General features: G+C 39.3%; 1 protein-coding gene across 1 annotated transcript in view; it reads left to right on the top strand.

Moving 5' to 3' along the window:
• The first annotated feature begins 11,352 nt into the window (after positions 1-11,352).
• The window catches only part of ADGRG7 (adhesion G protein-coupled receptor G7), an 88,842-nt gene continuing 78,439 nt past the window's right edge, over positions 11,353-21,755 (top strand). Inside the window, 1 exon segment of the mRNA XM_060297501.1 lies at positions 11,353-11,483. Coding sequence (XP_060153484.1) covers positions 11,353-11,483 — 131 coding nt within the window.

Here is a 21,755-nt window from a genome sequence, read left to right on the forward strand (position 1 = left end):
TGTATTCTTAAGTACTTCAATTAACCAACAAATCTTCTCAAGTTGTTATTATTACAAATCTAATTTCTTAAACTTATAAATGTGGTGAAACTTAAGTTTTCTTAAATATTCCAATACTGTATAAACTTAGTGAGATTTCAACTGAAACTCGCAAGTGTAAATTTGTTAGTCAATTGCACACTTATAAATTGAACTTACAAGACTAATCTGCATAGATGAAATTATAATATTTGTAAAATTATAAATACCTAAAATGCTACACATGCATTATTCCTTAAGGCACAAATATCAACATTATGATTTTGATGCTCTTAAACATTTCTGTACTTAGCTCGAGTCTTTCCATGTTAAAATAGGCTTACTGTTAAGGAAATGATTTGTTTATGACAGACAATGTCAGGGAACACCTAGTCTGCTTGTTGAGATATTGGACCCAGATGTTGAATGGGACAGGATTCTTGGCAGTGACCCTAATGGCATGTGCTGAATGCAGTTACTTATAGTCACTACGTCAAACCCTCCACACAGGCTGTCTCCCAGTCTTGCACAGCACAGGGAAGGTGCCTTCCCCAGCTGGAGTCATACTTAAAATTGCCTGTCTTTTCTGCCTACTCATGAAAACCTGCAATCCCCACCCAGGCTGTCATGTCATTTGATGGGATTTCATTATTCTTTAGCTCTCAAGATATTAACTATATTTCCTTCTAAGAGTAAAACTTTCTGAACTTGAGGTAGTATTGCCCATTTTTCCCATATATTTCCTATCTGATGAGACTGCTTCCTTTTTACAGATGTTAAGACGATAGCCTAATGAATTCTAGGTCACTCTCTTTTAAAGATAATTCAACAGCTCTGAGCTGGGCTGTCAGTATTTCTGAGCCTTTAACTCTTTAAAGCAGGGACAACACAGCTGTGTTCAGTGCTGGTGTGAGTTTTGGGAGGAATTGATATGATTAATGCAAAAGGTTAGAATGGAGGCAAGAAAGTGCCTCTTACCTGCTTCCTCTCATGATCTTGAGCTGTTCTGCCTGTTTTCAAGTGTCCTAAAGGGAGGGTTAAAGATCTTTACTAAGAAGCTGGGGATGGAGCCCAATATAATCCCCCACTTGATAACTGGTGTCTGAAGCCAAAATACATACAGGCTCTAAAATGCAGAAAGAAGCCCAGCCACGTAATCAAGGGGCTTAGCAATTGAGGTTGGAACAACTCTCTCATCTGCTCAGAAACTGACTCAGGTTCCCTTGGCCTCTCAGATCAATTCTAAATTGACTAGCAACTGCACCTGAATAAAAGAAAATCACTTTGAGTGTATTTCAATATAGAGTTATACTCTCATATTGTCTAACATAACCCCTGTACCAATCATGCTGACTGTTCCCTGTTCCCTAAAAGTTGTTTATTTTAATTTCCATGTCTAAGTTGTATTAACCACACTCTCTTCCCTCCTCCTCTTTGCAGCCTAAGTTCTGGAGATTCTTTAAGGCCCAGTTCAAAGCTTTTCTTTTCTGCTGCTTCATACCACACCTTCCTGTTTAGAAATTCCTAAACAGGAGCCCAGAGAGCGGATCATATGCTATTCAGTCCTCTAATTATCTCTGCACATACATGCTTCCTTCTTACTATATTATAATCTCCTAAAGGCAACCACACTTTTTTCGTCTCTATTGTAGCGCCTAAGAAATCCTTCTCAACCTGTAGCATTGAAAGGTGAGCTAGAGTGGAAAGGAGAGAGAAAATTCAAAGGAAGATATCATTTAGAGAAAATAGGTCCTCAGAGGTTGTCTATGGGTGAAGACTCAGACCAGAGTTTGTGACTTGTCTAAGATCATGCTGTCAATTAGTGGCCAAGCCCGTGATGGGATAGATCAATAAATCTCCTGACCCTGGGGCTGGGGGTGGGTGAGGGAGAGAGATGGCTCTTTCCACTTCAGAGGCTACATGACTGCACGGTGAATGGCTCAGTTCTTTCTTAAAGGGACCTGCCTTATTCTTAAGACCCTCTGTCCCCCAGCCCTGCTTTCCACACAAATGTTCCATTCAGAGGAAAAGACTTTGGCTTCTGTTTGAATATCTCTGGTGATTTGATTCTGGTCAGAAATTGTCTTAGTCAGTTTGGGATGCCATAATAGAACACCGTAAGCTGGGTAGCTTAAACGACAAATGTTTATTTCTCACAATTCTGGAGTCTGGAAGATCTGGTGTCTGATAAAGGCCCACGTCCTGGTGGGAGAAATAGATTATCTCTCTCCAGTCTCTGTTTTATAAAGGCATTAAGCCCATCATGAAGGCTCCACCCTGATGACCTAATTGCCTCCCAAAGACCTCACCTCCAAATATACCATCACGCTGGAGATTAGAGTTTCAACACATGAATTTTGGAGGTACACAAACATTTGGCCCATAGCAAAAATCCAGGAGAGGAATCGCCAGGACAGGGATGACCAGGACACTCTATTCTTCCCAGCTGATACCTTTGCCACTCCCCACCCCCCTGAGAAATGTGTCTACATTTATTTCATATCTGATATGCCCACATTATGGGTGAATGGCAGAGTACTGAAGTTACTGTGTAATAGGCTTAACAGCAGAAAAAAACAATAGTAATGATGCTACCCTCTAGTGGCAAAGCATGGAAACACAATGCATAAGCCAAAGTACCAGGTTCACATCTCAAAAGAAGCTTCCTTAACCCAAAATCAGACCACAAGCATTGTTAGAGGAAGCATTTGGGTTATTTAAAAATATCTTAGATTTTAATTTATTAGTACTCTAACCCATTATGATGGGTTGAATTGTGTCTCCCCAAGTTCGTATGTTGAAGTCCTAACCTCCAATACCTCAGAATGTGACCTTATGTGGAAATAGGGCTGTTGTAGACATAATTAATTAAGATGAGGTCATACTGGAGTAGGGTGGGCCCCAATCCAGTACGGCTTGCGTTCTTAATAAAAAGAGGAAATTTTGACAAAGATACACACATAGGGAGAATGCCATGTGAATAGGAAGGCACAGACCAGGGTGATATGTCTACAAGTCAAGAAATGCCAAAGATGCCAGCAAACCACCGGAAGCTAGGAGAGAGGGTTAGAACAGATTCTTCTCCAGCACCTTCAGAGGGAGGGAGCATGACCCCACCAATAACTTGATCTTGGACTTCAAAGCTTCCAGAACTGTGAGACAATACATTTCTCAGTTAAGCCACTCAGTTTATTGGTACTTTGTTACAGCAGCCATAGAAAACTAATACATTCATTACTCTAACAATAACTTTAAGTTTAATGTTTTAGACTTCAAAATAAGGCATGTATTTGAACTGTAAAATGGCATGCTGAAGGTTATATGGAAATGCCAGTGATGAAGATATTATCTCTAAGTTTTATTAGCAACCATAAAACGTGTTGTCTTTATTGAGAAGCTGCTGACAACCTGGTTTGGTTACACATTTATGCTCTTTCCACTTCAGAGGCTTTATGGCCCGCTCAGGTTGGCAAGTTTCCTTAACTTTTTTTGTCCAACATTCCTCAGGAAGGTAGAGTTTACACTTATAGAGTAAATCATTTATGAACTAGTAACTTCTGCATTGTTACTTTTGGTGTGCTCTTTTTTTTTTTTTTTTTTTTGCGTTACGCGGGCCTCTCACTGTTGTGGCCTCTCCCGTTGCGGAGCTCAGGCTCCGGACGCGCAGGCTCAGAGGCCATGGCTCACGGGCCCAGCCACTCCGCGGCATGTGGGATCTTCCCAGACCGGGTCACGAACCCGTGTCCCCTGCATCGGCAGGTGGACTCTCAACCACTGCGCCACCAGGGAAGCCCGCTCTAACTTTTTATATGCTTGCTCTCTAGCTAGGTAACAAACTCCTTGAGTATCATATAATATTGTTAAGCTTTCTGGGGATTACGGTCCTTATCTGGAAAATGCATGGTGTTTATTACAAGATGCCCCCTGTATTAGCCAACGTTCTCCAGAAACAAAACCAATAAGATATATATATATATAGATAGATAGATAGATAGGTAGATAGGTAGATAGATAGATAGATAGAGAGAGTTGATTTATAATGTTGTGTTAGTTTCAGGTATACAGCAAGGTGATTCAGTTATACATACATATATTATTTCTTTACATTCTCTTCTACTATAGGTTATTACAAGATATTGAGTACAGTTCCCTGTGCTATACAGTAGGTCCTTGTTGGTTATCTATTTTATATGTAGTAATGCATATATTTTAATCCCAAACTCCTAATTTATCCCATATATATATATGTAACTTATACATTTTAAAGAACTGACTCATTGTGGAGGTTGTCAAGCCCAAAATCTGCAGGGTGTGCTCCAAAGCTTTTGAGAAGGCTGGCTGGGAAGGCGGGCTGGAAAGAGTTGATGCTGCAGTTTGAGTTCAAAGGCAGTCTGCTGGCAGAATTCCCTCTTCAGTGGAGTCAGTGTTTTTATATTAAGGCTTTCAACTGGTTGGATGAGGGTAATCCACTTTACTCAAAGTCTACAGATGAAAACATTAATCTCATCTCAAAGATACCTTCACAGAAACATCTAGAATAATGTTTGACCAATAACAGGGTGCCAGGGTCTAGCTTAGTTGACACATAACATTAAACTTCATAGCCCCCAGTGAATTCTGCCTCCTTGAATTTGTGCCTTTTTGTAGCTCCCTCCAACATTGAATCTGGACAGGCCTTATGATTTTCTTTGACCAGTGGAATGTGCTAAGGGCATAATGTAGCAAATTATGGTCTTAGACTTTAAGAGGCCTTTCAGCTTACACCGTTGCCATCTTAGAACCCAGCCTGAATGTGAAGGAGGCAAGGCTATTCTGTTGGGAAATCTTCAAGGAGGAGGAGGTCATTGAGAAGCACAGACCATGAGGTAGAGAGAGGTCCAGTCAACTTGGCCTTTCTGGTCACCTCAGCTGAGATCCCAGACATGTGAGAAAGGCCATCTTGGATCCGTGAAGCTCCTGTCAAACTTCCAGATGACTTGGCTAAATGATCATGTGGAGAAAAGCCGTCGCTGCTGAGTCCTGCCCAAATTACCTGGTTATGAGCAAATAAATGGTGGTTGTGTTTTCAATCACGAAGCTTTAGAGTGGCCTATTATACAAAAATAGATAACTGATGTCTGTGCCAATGATTTCTGTAAAATAATTATACTAAATGGAGAGATTTAGGATCTAGAATATTTTCTTGTTAAGGTATAAATCATAGTGCTTTTTGATGAAGGACATTGAAAATATCAACTCATCTTGCCTCAGCTAAGCTTAAGATTTCATATTACTATTTTCAGAAGGACTAGTGTTACATGGGACTAGTATTTCTTGGCTAAAGCTCTTGTCTAGTTGCTATAAATTCTGGATTTGCCTTTCACCTGGATCAGGGTTTCTAGAAGGAAAAGAATAAAATCAAACTATTTCCCACACTATGTTTCTTAACCTAACCCACAATGGACCATTTCTGTCTTCTTTCAATCCTGACCACGTACCTGTGCCCATTAGCTCAGATATGGGGGGTGAAAAAGAGGAGAAAACAGGAAAAGAAATATAAAAGGAACAAGTCAGAATAGATGAAGAGAGAAATCGAGGTTCTCTGGAGCAAGATGCAAAAGTAAATTTAAAACTAAGAAAGAATTTGAGGGTTCCTTTTCTTTCATCTTCTGGGGCATGGAGAGATGAGCTCAGGGTTACATTAAACAGAGTCCAGCATCTTGCACACGTACCTGAATTTCGTAGGCAACAAACTTCTACTAGTGTTAAGCAGTTACTTCCTTCTATGTATCCATCAGCCCTTGAGATCCCATCTGGAACATCTTGCTCTGGGCAGTGTAGGAGGCACCTGAAGAACAATGGCGTACAGAGCAGAGGAAAACCAGAAGGCACAAGGAAGAAAGGTGAGTGACTTGGTAACTTCCTCTTGGCCCAGAAAAACTTTTTTGGATACCTTTCTTCCTGTCCTCCATTGACCGCCAGGTAGAAACAGAGGATGGTAGGGTTGTGTATATATACAAACAGGTGAGTTCTAGGGTTTCTCTGTTAGCAGGGGCTCAGACTCTTCACTAATTAAGGGGTAGCTAATGCCACTGGGAGGCTTTCCAATGGAGAAACTCAGAGGCTCATCTCTAAGGTATAACAGGTGGGGAAGTTGAGGCTGGACTTGGTCATCAATGCCATGGGAAGTAAGGTAAGCAGGTTTCTGTGTACTTAACTCTCTGATGGGAGTCACAGTCCAGATGGTAGGGAAATAAAAAGAATTTCAGAACTTCTTGACACTTCTGGGTATAAACTCATTAAAATCTGTTTAAATTGGGGCTTCCCTGGTGGCGCAGTGGTTGAGAGTCCGCCTGCTGATGCAGGGGACACGGGTTCGTGCCCCGGTCCGGGAAGATCCCACATGCTGCAGAGCAGCTGGGCCCGTGAGCCATGGCCACTGAGCCTGCCCACCCGGAGCCTGTGCTCCGCAACGGGAGAGGCCACAACAGTGAGAGGCCGCGTACCGCCAAAAAAAAAAAAAAAAAAAAATCTGTTTAAATAAATGAATAAGATAAAACAGAATGGTAGTTTCATATGTGACAAAAATACAGGCTCCTTATGAATTTTAGCATACTTATTTGAATATCTGGCAATCTTTAAAGCCATGAGATTTCCCATAAGCATTAACAAAGGAATGTCCTATTACATGAAAAAGCCATTTAATCTCTTGCCATTTGCTAATTTACTGCAAAGCATTCACTCCCTTTGGGAGAATTACCCTAAAGGGTAATTCTCACCAAATGTCTGTGGGCATCATGTTGGGGGACTAATTAAAACACAGATTGTGGGGCCCCACCCACAGAGTTTCAGATTCAGTAGGTTTCCTGTTTTATTTAATGGATTATAGTATTTTATAAGCATCATTTATTTTGATGCTCAAATTGTCCCCCATTTGGTAGTGGGGGGGTCACTTCATGCTGGAGTCTGTGTCCATTTAATATGTACCCGTCATTCCTTGAACGCTTTTTTGCTTTCTGATATAAGATACTCTAGGCTCATCTTGGAGTTTCCCTGCCCCAGTCTTGGAATTAGCCATTTTCCCAAGAAGCCATATTCCTTTTAGTGGAAAATTGTTTTTAGATCAGAATCTGAGCTTTAGGGGTGCTTATCGCTAATGGGGTATAAATACTTCCAGGCCCTATGAGTGGCTAGAGCTAGACAATATATGTATGTAAATGTGTTATTTATTTCATAAATATGCAACATATACATTTTTGTGTATTAACATACCTTGCACCTATGTTTACTTCTATACTATTTATATATAAAATATATTTATTGAATATATATTGAAATATATATTATTAAAAATATATTTAAAATCCATGAGTTTGTATTGATATATACATCCAATTCCAATTCAATGCTATAGTTTTTTTTAAGACACAATGGAAATTATTTAGGTCAAGTATTAGAAATAAAAAGTAATATCGGGCTTCCCTGGTGGCGCAGTGGTTGGGGGTCTGCCTGCTGATGCAGGGGACGTGGGTTTGTGTCCCGGTCCGGGAGGATCCCACATGCTGCGGAGGAGCTGGGCCCGTGGGCCATGGCCGCTGAGCCTGCGCGTCCGGAGCCTGTGCTCCGTAGTGGGAGAGGCCACAGCAGTGAGAGGCCCGCGTAGCGCAAAAAAAAAAAGTAATATCATACACCTTCTTTGAAACACTTGTCTTTGTTGTAGTCAAAAGTTTTCCTCTTTTGGATAAGAAGCTCAGGACTGCATTTACGCATTTTTCTGACAGCCACTTTCCCTGCAGGATATTGCTTCTTTCAGAATTGATTGCATGTAACTTTGTTTCTTTCTCCACATTTCTGATTACTTGTTTTGAAATTCTTATGGAAGTCAAGTTTCTCCCTTTCCACAGTTGTAACTCCCTTTTAGAGTAAGGAACTTGGCTCTGATTATTTTTAAATGTTTAGCTGTTTGATCATGCAGTATGTAACCAATCTTTGATCTTCACCCCCACCTCCACCCACGTGTGGACACCCTTCTCTTCCTGCCTGGGGTATGACTCCCTATTCCAGGCTGCTACCCCATGTGGGTACCCTTCTCACTAACTATGGCTCTGACTTCCCACACCAACCAGTCCACCCATGAAGATGTCTTCCTGACCCCTCTCGGTCTCTGAAGGACTGCCCTCCTCTCTCTGCTGTAGCTTTGATTTCCCACATGGGGCTATCTCTCACCTGGACACGTTCCTCACCCCTTGCTTCTGAAGCCTCATGCCAGGCTGCCTCTCCCCATCACATGGATGCCTTATTCACCCTGCTTGGGGTCTGACATCTCATGCCAGGCTCTCGCCCGCCTTTTGCCCTCCCCCATTGTGGATCCCCTCCTTACCCCGCTGGATTCTAAATCTGCGCTGGGCTTCCTCAACTATGACTTTAGGACTGAAATTTTCAGGAACAAAAGGCCTCAGATAGGTTGTTTAAAATATGAAGAAACAGAGATTCAAAAGCTTATGTAGCTTGTCCTGGGTCACAGAGCAAATGAGACAAAGTCAGTACAAATCCAGGCCTCCCTGAGTGTAAGCTATGTGAGAGCAGGGACCTTGCCTCTCTTGTTCACTATTTTATCCCCAGCATGTAGCGTGACGTCTGCATGAGTAGAATGAATGAATAAATGAATTATTCCCTGTTTAGTTCTTTTCCTTTCCTTCTTTGTCATCTTAATATGTGTGTGGATATAAATTGATGACTTTATATATTTGTCTATAACCAATTGAAATTCATGCTGTTATATAAATGTCAACATCTAAATTTCTGTGCCTAGGGATTTCTTCTGTTTTATGAATTTCTAGAGTTCCTAGCTGGATAGTTGGCCTATAGATAAAGATATGAAAGCACTAAAAAGCTATGGCCACTGTAACATCCCAGAATTCCAGCACTTCTGTCAGGTGTGGAAGAAAAAATGTCTGAGCACCACCAAAGTCAGTTTTCAGTCACCAGTGTACAACCCCTTCAAAATATCTTGGGGCTTCCCTGGTGGCGCAGTGGTTGAGAGTCCACCTGCCGACGCAGGGGACACAGGTTCGTGCCCCAGTCCGGGAAGATCCCACATGCCGCGGAGCAGCTGGGCCCGTGAGCCATGGCCGCTGAGCCTGTGCGTCCGGAGCCTGTGCTCCACAACGGGAGAGGCCCGCGTACCGCAAAAAAAAAAAAAAATCTGGAACCCTACACGAGATGAATACCATTACCACATGGCAAACATGAGCCCATGATCAGTGCCTATAGTCATACAGTTCAATTACGACCATTCTGCAGATATTCATGCAAGACAGTGTTTCCAAAGCATATTCCTAAGAATGCTATTTCTGAGAGATTCTTCTCGAGAAGAGGGTTCTGTGGTCAGATAATGCTGGCAACTTGATAATTCACAAGGTGTTTGAACATTGAAAGGCTCTGAGAAATCCTAGAATTGAAGAAAGCTGTTACCTTTATGTCACCTAGTGTCACCCAGATTTCCTTAACCACAGAGCTCCTGTTGAGAGCAATACCACCCAAGTCTCATTTCTTCATTCGTGCAGTGGGTAACAGTATCTGTTCCATGGGGTTATTGTACATATTTATAAATGAGATACAGTTATGTAAAGTGCATAGCATAGTGCTTGGTATTCTTTTTCTTACATTTTCTATTTATTGAAAATTATTCCCTTTATTATTGAAGAAATAATAGATATATTTATTATTGTAATAATTGAAAAAATAATAAAGGCATAAGGTGAAAACTTCAAATCATAAAAGGGGTGTAAAATGAAAAATACATTTCTCATCAGATCCCTCAGATTCCCAAGAGGAATTTTTTTATGTACACTTCCAGACATTTTCTGTGCATGTACATGTAGACATATCAGAAACAGATATTTTTTAATCTATTCACAGTAAATGAGATAATGGATTCACCTTCATCTATTTTGTGTTTTGGCAACATTGCCTCTAAGTTCTTCCATTTTGGGATACACTGGTATGTTTTTCTGAAACCCCTGGGTGAGGTAAAGTTTAGAGCCTATGTGTGTGTCCCCTGCAAGCTTTGTTTTGATGAAGTGAGCGTTGTAGAGAACAGGGAAAAATACATAGTTGTTTGGGGGTTGAAAAAATTCAGCTTAAATGTGTCCTCTTTTGTAAAACCTATCTGAATCTACCAGGAACAGAACTCTAACTGCATGCATTCATTCATTCTTGCAGTTGAGAGTGGAGAAGGGGTAGGGAAGAAGAACATGGGCCTCTGGGCAGGAGAGGGTCAGAGCTGCAGCTGCAGAGACACCAGCTGACAGTGACTCAGATGGTGGCTTGGTTTGCTACAGCTGCTGTAACAAAGTACTACAGCTGAGTGGCTTAAACAACAGAAATTTCTTGTTAAGCAGTTCTGGAGATTAGAAGGCCCAAATCAAGGCATTTGGCAGCGTTGGTTCCTTCTGAGGCCTGAGAGGGAAGGATCTGTTCGCATCCTCTTTCTTTGGCTTGTAGACGGCTGTCTTCTCCCCATGTCTCTTCACATCCTCTTCTCTCTATGCATATCTGTGTCCAGATTTCCTCTTTGTATAAGGACATCGGTCATATTGGGTTAGGGACAGCTCTAATGACCTCACTTTGACTTGATTACCTCCTGTAATGACCCTATCTCCAAATAAGGTCATATTCTAGGTACTACTTCACCATATGAATTTTTAGGGGAGCACAGTTCAGCCCATAACAGATGGGCCGTAATGCTGTCTTCAGTGCTTTTCAAGATTCATGTGCCAGTAATGCCCACTCACCAACTATAGCTGTCAAAGTATGGGCTTCTTAAAGACGTGCAAGTACTGGAATCATGAGTGGACATCACTGTTCGACCTCAGTGGACAGTCTGGAGTGCCTGCTGGTCTACCTCTGCTAGAGCCTCCTAACAAAACACAGGAAGCTGAACCATAGGTGATCCCCAGGTCCACTGCCTTCCTGACTTCTCTTTTTTTTTTTTTTTCTTTTTTGTTCCCTTCCCCACTTCCTTGCTCCTCAGGACATTTACACTTTGACCCAGTTAGCTATTCCCTCCCTTTCTCCTTTATCGCCCTGAGTTATCTTCCTTCCGCATAACCCCAATCACTTTTTTCATGTTCTCATTCAGTGAAGGATGAGGAAATTGCAAGCAGACTGTGTACCTTTTATTAGGTGATTTGAACTGCTTCCTGCCTGAGTAACCTCAAAAATCCTAAAAAATGGGACATCTGACTGCTAGAACCCTGAGAGAAGGAATTATTTTTTTTTAGAAGAGTTTTTGATTAAAGTTCTTGGCTCAAGAAGAAAAGCAGCACAGTGGATCTGTGGTTTGGATTCCCCATGGCTTCCTGCCATGCGTGTAACCTCAAGGTGCTGGTGGCCACTGTGTGTGGGCTGCTGACCGCCATCATTTGGGGATTGGGCACCTGGAAGAGTGTAATCAGGATCCAGAGAGGTAATGTCATCCTGCTGTGTTTAATTCAGAGCAAGAGAAGGTATTGAGCCTTGGTCCCTGCCACCTGATATACCAGTACCGGAAAGTGCCATGTCTAGGCTGAGACTGCCCACCGTTTATGAACTATAAAAGACAAGGGTCAATTGATGGCTAGCATACGGTCGTATATACATGAATACATGCGTGTAACATGCGTGTGTGTGTGTGTTAAGTGTGCAGGGTGACGAACAACAGTTGAATTGGCCTGTTCATGTTCTTTTAACACCTGACTGAATGAATAGCCGAGTAATAATTTAAATCATTCATAGCACATGTTTGGGCTTGTTTAGCTAAATCCAAGGAAGGAAAATAGTTATGGACACACACACATACACACACACACACACACACACTCACACACACACATTATTAAACATGCAGAATGAAATTTCATTTCAAGAAGAAAGTTTAGGCATGTTTTCATTAGGACTGTAAAAAAAATGATCTTATGTTTTGCACACAAAGTTCCCACTTTTCAGGTGTAGAAAACTAGTTAAAAATTAAGATCATTTAGAAAACAATTTTCCTGGTTAGTCAACTATTTGTTAGTTACCTGCTATGTGGCAGAGCTGAGCCTGAGAAGGGGAGGTGAAGGCGGGCAATGGTGTGTAAACAATGATGTTAAAGGAAAGCCCCAGAAACTCAAAACAGAGATTTTCCATAATACTAATGCTGGTTCCTTTGTGCCATGGGGTTTTCCATAAAGGGATCCGAAACTGGATGTGCTGAGCATTCCCTTTTGTAAAAAAAAAAAAAAAGAGACAGAGAGACAGTTTCTAATGAAACTGAGTAAGTAAGGGTAAATAATGCCAGTCAGGAAAGGGCAGGAGAGATGGTCTGCCCCCAGAGAAGGTAACTGCAGAGGACAGAAGGTTGGGGGAGCACAAACCATGCCTGCAAAGATCCACTGTCAAGGACAAAAGGAGTCAAATATGTTGGCTGCAGATGGAGTGGTAGCTGAGAATAGATCTGGTTTTTCCCCAAAGAACATATTTAGAGAATATTATATTAATAGGATTTAGAGAACAAGCAAGAAAAAATTTATCAGAATAAAAGCAGTACAATTTAAACTTGGAGAAAATGTGGTTTTGTTTATTTAAGGTTTGTAGAATAATTTGAGGTTTAAAAAAATTATGAACTATAGGTTTCACCCTATTAAGGCTGCTAAATTTACAAGACCTTATTTAAAGGGTATACTTTTAAGAACCTTCCTTCCTTCCTTCCTTCCTTCCTTCCTTCCTTCCTTCCTTCCTTCCTTCCTTTCCTCCCTCCCTCCCTCCTTCCTTCCTCCCTTCTTCCCTCCTTTTCTTCCTTTACAAGACATCTACTTTTAAAGGGAAATTTATGGTGAGTTATAAAGAACACAGGTACGATAGAACCATTAAAACAAGGACCAAAGTACAAAAACACTGTAAGGAAGAGGACACGTTTGGGGATAGAAAGTAAATGAAAATCAAAGGCTAGAAGGAGTTGCTAAAAATAAATACAAAACATATCCCTGGGTTTCCTGAGGGCTAAGGCCCCAAACGTACGATAATAAATAATAAAGAACCCATGTTTAACAATAAAAGCATACCAGCTCCTCAGAAAAGATGAACGTTTCCTTGCTCTGGCTGATTCTTTTTTGAAGTGGCTCTGAGGGACATCCCTCAGTTTTTGGGTAAACCCAGTGGAAAAGGAGGAGGTTTTCAGTACCACCTAAAGAGAAAGATTGAAGGACCGGTATTGTTTGCTGTTACTGTTTTGCTTTGTTCACTGTATTCAGACTTTGTCTTAGTTGGTAAATTCTGGCTTCTCCACTTCACTCCCTACCTCTCCAGTCATTCTCCTCCGCCCCTTCCCATCCCGTCTCGTCCCATGTCATGGAAGTATTGAATGCTCTCACTTTAGTCCCTTTACCTGGGCATAGAGATGAATTGTTTTTAAACTTATTTTTTAAGGGGAGGGTCATGGATATCTCTGAGAAACCGATGAAAACTATGAATGTCTTACTCAGGAAAAATATACATAAACACATACACATAAAATTTGGGGTAAATTAATTTTACTGCCTTCAAAATTTATTTTCAATATAAACAGAATATATATATATCTATGGTTTAGGTTTAACATATTTATATAAACAAGTTATATCTCTCTCGCTTTTATTTTCTATGAAAAAGTAATGGCCTCTGTGTAGAAAAAGTACAAAAAAATTTAAATTCTGCAGTAAGTAAATTTCAATTAGAAGTCGCTGTTGTTTGGCTATAGAGTGAACATCAATGTGGCTATATGTATACTATTTATATGTTTCATTTTTATAAAACGTACTGTTAATTTTTTTTTACTGTATTCTAGGTACTGTGCTAAAAAACTTCACATACCTTCCCTCATTTAATCCTGACAACTGTCTCTGAGGCAGTTATTACTATTCCCATGTTACAGTTGCTTGGCTTTCATTTTATTCAATTACATACTCCCCCAAGAGGCAAACTTGATAATAAATCAAACTCATGTGACTGTTCCTGGAGGGCAGGTTGCATTTTGGGGTTTAAGAAAAGTCCAGAGAAGTCTTTCCAAGATGGAGGAAGCTGGGTTTTAGGCAGCTGTACTTTTATTCAATTTTAATCCTGTTGTTGTAAATCTCTGTTCTGTAGCTTTACCCATCTCCCTTCTTGCTTCCTCATATAATCACTCTTTAAATCAAGAAAATAATTCCTATGAAAGGGAGGGGATTTTTTGGAGGAAGAAATTTTGTTTTGTAATTGGCTGAGGGGCATGCATTATTTTAACATCAGAATCAGTGATGTTTAAGTTGATGATCCCGTTTTACAAGTCACTTTCTTAAAAGATTCTCTCTTTTTTAAAATTCATCAATTTTTGGTTGCGTTGTGTCTTCATTGCTGTGCGGGCTTTCTCTAGTTGTGGCGAGCTGGGGCTACTCTTTTTTTTTTTTTTTTTGGTATTTCAATTGTTTTATGAATCAGGAAAATAGCTGCTTTTTTTTTTCCTGGATTTTTTTTAACATCTTTATTGGAGTATAATTGCTTTACAATGGTGTGTTAGTTTCTGCTTTATAACAAAGTGAATCAGTTATACGTATACGTATATCCCCATATCTCTTTCCTCTTGTGTCTCCCTCCCTCCCACTCTCCCTATACCACCCCCCCACCCTCCCTATCCCACCCCACTAGGTGGTCACAAAGCACTGAGCTGATCTCCCTGTGCTATGCGGCTGCTTCCCACTAGTTATCTATTTTACGTTTGGTAGTATATATATATGTCCCTACCACTCTCTCACTTTGTCACAGCTTACCCTTCCCCCTCCCCGTGTCCTCAAGTCCATTCTCTAGTAGGTCTGTGTCTTTACTCCCATCTTGCCCCTAGGTCCTTCATGACGAATTTTTGTTGTTGTTTTTGTTGTGGTGGTGCGTGGGCTTCTCATTGTGGTGGCTTCTCTTGTTGCGAGGCACAGGCTCTAGGCGTGTGGGCTTCAGTAGCTGTGGTGCACGGGCTTAGTTGCTCCGCGGCATGTGGGATCTTCCCGGACCAGGGATCGAACCCGTGGCGTCTGCGTTGGCAGGCGGATTCTTAACCACTGCGCCACCAGGGAAGTCCTACAAGTCACTTTCTTAAATTAAGAGACTAGGACCTTGGTTTAGTGAATTTTTCCTTGATTTTCAGGTACTAGATATTTTTACTTGACATTCTGAATTCAACCCCACCCACAGGTTTATTTTTTATTTTTATTTTTTCAGTACGCGGGTCTCTCACTGTTGTGGCCTCTCCCGTTGCGGAGCACAGGCTCCGGACGCGCAGGTTCAGTGGCCATGGCTCACAGGCCCAGCCGCTCCGTGGCATGTGGGATCCTCCTGGACCGGGGCACGAACCTGTGTCCCCTGCATCAGCAGGCGGACTTTCAACCACTGCGCCACCAGGGAAGCCCACCCACAGGGTTTTGATAACACATGTTACTGAAGAACATCTGGTGTAGAGTGTGTACATGAGAGTTGGGGAAAAATACATGAGTAGGGGAAAAAAAGCCGTGCAGCCAGATTGCCTGGTTCTTACTGTGTAAACTGGAGCAAGTTACTCAACATTTCTGTATTGTGGTTTTCCTATTATTAATAATAAATCCTATCTTATAGGGCTGTTGTGAGAATTAGTTAATATGTTTACAGGTTTAAGATGATACCTAGTACACTGTAAGCACTCAATAAATGTTAGCTACTATTTTTCATTTATGTATTTTTTGATAATTTAGTGCATAGTTTTCTCCACTCCCTGAAATATACCTTGAAAAGATGCCGTTGATCTAGTTTGGACCTTTGGATTGAAACTCAGCCTATCAAACTGAAAGTCTACAGTAGGTTTAATCATAAATTTCAACTGATTAGCTCAAAAGAGAAACAGGAACAGTTCTAAGAACTGCCATATCGCCCTGCATTTGTTTTTCAATATTTATAATTAATAGACAATTGGGGAAATTTTTATTAAAACATTTAAGCAGTTTATTGGAATATGTAACCAGGTTGTTAACATTGAACAACCTTTACCTTAAGTAAAGTCTATACTTTATGTATTTTATTTAAGTTTTTAAGTTTTTTTCCCATCATGGAATAAACTTTCATAAACATTGTCCTCTCATTTAAGAATAAACTTTATCCTCACCCAGATATTTCAAATTCCTGGTCTGGGAAAAATGACAGATCCCTGGATTTGTAAACCCCTAAGGACTCCGAGCTAGACACTAGAGTTTCCTGATGGAATTTCTTTGACTAAGGAAAGATATTTTTTATTCCCCCACTTAAACTAGACTTTTCAAAACAGATTCTAATTTTATCTAGTTTAGGAGAAGAAATTTAATTCATGTTTTCTATTTGGAATTTCAAATATTTTCTGCTACTTTTTCAAGCAGCATGAAATGTGAGTGTCACATATGTTCTGCACTTAATTTTCCATGATGTGTAGTAAAGGTGTTAAAAAAGAGCTGGTATTCCTCGAAGTATTATTTATTACAATTTAAAAGAATATAAGGAATTATTATTATTATTATCACACTGGTGTTATAAAAGAAAAATACTACTATTAAGTATGTTCCAGTGTATGGACTCTCAAATATAATGAAGCTGATGCTCACTCTTCCTGTTATCCCTGTGGTAAAGGCAGGCACTGTGAGGAGGGACCAGGAGCAGTTGATTACTAACCGAGAGATCAGAATTCTAGTCCCCACTCAGCTACCAACCAGCTATTGCTCTGGAAAGAGTTACTATTAATGGAGAATGTACTCTTTGCATAGAATGAGGAAGTTGGGCTAATGAAGAGCTACTGTCACTTTTATGAGACCATAACTCTAAAAACCTAGTTATAGGATATAAACAAGGCACATAATCTTTCTGGATCTGACTTTCTTTACCTAAAACAGAGAGGCTTAAAAATACTAATACTACTTTTGCTATATTTTGTGGGTAATTTAGTTATTTCAGATGATAGCGTCTTGAACTGGAGAGCACAAGGTATGAAAATGTGATTATGATTCAAGAGTGGAGAGCTCAACCAAAACGTAAATGGAAAAGAAGCCAATGAGCAAAATTTGGGGGGTACCTTCTATGTATCTGGCATTGTGCTAGGACCTGGAGATACAAACCATAGCCCTTATCTAAAGGGAGTCAAAATACTCATTAAGTATAAGGAATGACTCTTGACTAGTGGCAAAAAGGCAGGCTGAATAGACATGGATAGGTGCCCTTCCTACTTACAAACACATAGAAATTATGAATAAAATATAAAAATAATTCAAATGTATAGCAGGCTTTCTTTCTTGAAGGGAAATTCCAGGTGGCAGAAGCAAAGAGAAAAGTCAATAACATAATGGTGAGGCAGTGGCATAAGCCATAGAGGCTGGGGGTTGTGGCTTCAATGCACACATGGACACAGGAAGCATAACTTCCATTCCTGTGTGAAGTGGGAAAGCTGGACCTGAGCCACGGGGATAACCCCTAAAGCCTCTAAAAGTTGCCTCAACCATGAAAAGGTTAGAAAAGTTCTGCTCGCTAACCCAGAGAAGTATTAAATAACTCTATCATCTGTTCAGGGACATGAGTAGGAAAAGAAAAGTCACCACAAGTAATTGAAACCCCAGGCTACAGAATCTGAATTTGTCCTACCTTCAGTGCCGAAACCCCCAGTGAGACATTATCCCGAAACTAGTTTAAGACTACTACTGATGGTATCCCAAGATAATAACAGAAGTGCTGCAAAATTTCCCTGTAGAAATATTTTCACAAATAGGATCCATAAAAGTCTCATGGAAGAGCAGTAAGTAAGATAAAGGTGAGTTTACAGACCAAAATTACAAATGAACCACGATGTTGGAGAGACATTAAATGCAGCCAATAGGATTAACTTTTCCTGAACTGGATTTAACAGAACAACCTGAAAGAGAATATAAAGTATTTAAAAAATGATTTAAAAGTTAGAAATACAGGAGGAAAAATCACAATAAAAGAAAAAGTTTGTACTTTTTTAAAAGGATAAAAGAATTTGAAAAAGAACCAAATAGTATTTCTTGAATGAAAAATATAGTAATAATTAAAAAAAATGAATGAGTACACTTAAAAGGAGATTAGAAATCATTAGAGAAGTACGGAAATGGAAGACTTGAAGAAATTACCTATAATATAATGTAACAATATAAAGAGATGTTAACTTTGAAATATGATTAGGAAACTTGAAATATATAAGGCTAAATTTCAACAGGGTCTACCAGAAATTCCAGAAGAAAAGAATAGAGAGAATACGGGAGAGGCAACATTGGAAAAAATAAAGACTAAGAATTTACTTGTATTGAAGTATGACTGAGTCTCAAGCAGGGAAAACAAAAATAAATCCACATCATGGTAAAATTGCAGAACATCAGATAAAGAAAACTTAAAAAGGAATAACAGATCAAGAAAAACTTCTCATTAACAGCAACAAATTCTAGAAAACAGTGGGGTAATATCCTCAAAGTGCTGTCAACCCAGAATTGCATACCTTATCAAACTGACAAGGGCAAGGGCAAAATAAAAGCCTTTTCAGGTCAACCTTGGAGAATCTGTCACTCATAGACCCTAACTGAAAGAAAGATTAAATCATATACTTCAGAAATCAATAAATTGAACCTAGAAGGAACAAATATAATCTATCAGGGCAAACAAACTGACAAACTTTTTGATAGATTTAAATAGTTATAGATTGCTTTCTACATCTTAAAAGGCTAACGTTACAGGAGATTTAAAAACAAGGTGGCACTAAAATACAGTTGGCCCTCTATATCCATGGGTTCACATCTGCAGATATGAAGGGCTGGCTGAATGTACTATATCATTTTATAAAAGGAACTTTGAGTGTCCGTGGATTTTGGTGTCTGTGGAGGTCCTGGAACCAATTCCCTGCAGATGCTGAGGGGCAACTGTACTAGAAAACAATGAAAGAAAGAAAGAAAATAATACCATTGAAGGCATCAAAGTAGAGGGTAAAACATGAAATAAGATAGTAGAAATAATAAACACAACAAGTTTAAGTACTTTAAACTCATCTGTTTAAGGAAAGGTATTGTCATATTGGATATCATTGAAACAAAACAAAATGTAACCCCTGCTGTTTATAAGAAACACAGAACATTGAATGACACAAAAAAGGTGAAAAGCAAATGATGATAAAACCAATTCCAGGCAAATGCTATCCAAAGCAAAAGAAATCTGAGTTAGCAACATTAGTATCAGAAAACCAGAACTTAGGCAAAAAATACTATGAGAATGAGAGTTTTATTACTCAAAGATAGAAGTAATTCAACAAGGAAGAATCAATAATCCTGTGCCTGTATGCATCAAATAACACAGACTCAGAATATATAAAGCAAAATAGGGCAGAATTATACAGATAAGTACACAACTTTACAATCGGGGTGGTTGAGTCTAATGCTTTCCTGTAAGAAACTGATAGGTCAAGCAGCGAAAATCAGTAAGGATTCAGAAATTTGAAAAACATAACTAACAAACTGGACTTAGTGGATTTATAAATTCAAATTGCCACAGAAAATAGAGAGTATATATTATTTTCAGAAGAAAGTCTTAGTGAGTACCAAAGAATGAATCCTATAGATTATGTTCTGTGAATACAATGCAATACAATTAGAAGGCAGTGCATAAAATAACCAAGAAAATTCTAATAAATGTATAAAAAATTGTTTTAAATAATTCAAAGAAGACATCAAATGAAAATTACAAAATATTTAAAAATTCAGGGGAAAAACTCTATATCACAACTTGTGGCACAGCTAAAAATATAGTTAAAATGACATTTATAGCTTTATGTACATATTAAAAAACCAGACAGAGTGAAAATTAGTGATTTAAGGATTCTAACTTTAGAAGTTAAAAAAAAAAGACTAAATTCTAAGGAAGTATGTCTGGCAGTCATAAAAATAAGGACAAATTAATGGAATGGAAATCAAAGAAAAAAGAGCGGAGATCAGCAAAACCAAAAGCTAGTTTTTTGAAAAGATGAATTTAAATAGATACATTTCCAGCGAGATTCATTAAAACAAACCAAAAAAGGCATAATTAAGCAACATATACGAAAATAAAAGGGTCGCGACCCTTTAAGCAAAATACTACTTCTCTGTGAGGCCAAGGGGACACGCCCACCCAGAGCCAGCATCTCCTCCTACGCATGGGTCCTCAGAAGCCCTGCTCCGCCTCCCGGGACTGTGCCTGCCTTTCCCACTCATCGTCTGGAGGGTCAGCCACGCTGCCTGTGCTTCCCTGACCACGAGGGGTGGCTGTTCACATTGTGTTGTGAAAAGAGCTTGAGGTATGGGCTGGAGTGTCTGCGTGTGTGAGCGCAGGGCCCCTTGCGTGTGGGACAAGACGGAGATGGAGAGAGAAGGGGCAGCTGCGGGCCTCTCACCTTCTGACATAGGGCTTCGAGGAACCCACGATTTCTAAATTAAGACTTGGATTTTCAGGTCCTTATGAAGGTATGTTTATCATAGCATTAGAGTTTTGCGTTTACTTTTACGTAAATGGTAGATTGGTCTTCATTGCACGTTGTCCCAGACCCTGCATATGGTTACGTTGCTGGTGAAAATATCGATACAAATTAGTACAACCCCTGTGGGGCAAGATGGTAATAACTGTCAAGAAGACGAATGTATTCTTTGGCTCAGAAATTCCATTTCTGGAAATAAATTCTACAGATGCATTTGTACAATGGCAAAATGAAATGTGTAGAATGCAATTTTGAAGCAACAATTGAAAACAATACAAGTGTCATCAATAAGTGGTTAGTTAAATTAGGGCACAATCACACAATGGAATATAATGCAGCTGTAAAAGAAGATGTGGAAGTTCTCTTGTGAACTGCTGTGAAAAGATTTTTTGACATCCATTAAGTGCGAGAGCAAGCTACAGAAAAGAGAGGGAGAAAATAAGACTATAGATTCATATTTGCTTATTCTTGTGAAAAGAAAGATTGGAAAAAATGAATAGAAATTATTTGTGTATATTTGGGGATGGGAACAAATGTTATTTTCAACTTTGAATATATTACCTATTAAAATATATTAAAAAAATAAGACAGTGATTTCAAAAAACAGTAACTAATGAGGAAAAACATAAGCAAATACCATGGAAAACCTTATCCTAGCTAGTATAAAACTTTGGTCAAGTGACAATTTTCTTAAAAAAATGTAAATGACCAAAATTTACTCCAAAAGGAGGGGAAAATACCTAGATAGAACAGTAACCATTAAAATAGTCATCAGTATTTTTTAAAAAATGCTACATACTGATTATATTAGACATACAGTAGTATAAAATGTGATGGGAAAGATAATTTCAAAATAGTGTTACTTCTAGGTAGGCGGGTAAAGGAATATTAATAGAAAGGAATTCAAAGGATTTCAGCTCTTTCTAGTTTCATTGCTCATTAAGAAAAAAAATCTGAAGCAAATCTGAGAGAAAGTTGCTATCTATTAAAACTGGTGTGGGTAGTTGGGGATGTTATATTATTTTCCATACCTTGTGTATTTGAAGTATTTTATAATTTAAGAAGATTTGCATATTTCATTGGTCACATAGAGAAGTTTGTCACACAACAGTTACAATTAAATCTCTCTTGCTAGAATGTAAGCACTTTGAGATCAGGATCCATATCTTATTTTTTTTTAAACTAATTATTTTTAGACCAGTTTTAGGTTTACAGAAAAATTAAGCAGAAAGTACGG

The sequence above is a fragment of the Globicephala melas genome, chromosome 4 (assembly GCF_963455315.2).
Source record: "Globicephala melas chromosome 4, mGloMel1.2, whole genome shotgun sequence".
NCBI classification, from domain to species: Eukaryota; Metazoa; Chordata; class Mammalia; order Artiodactyla; family Delphinidae; genus Globicephala; species Globicephala melas.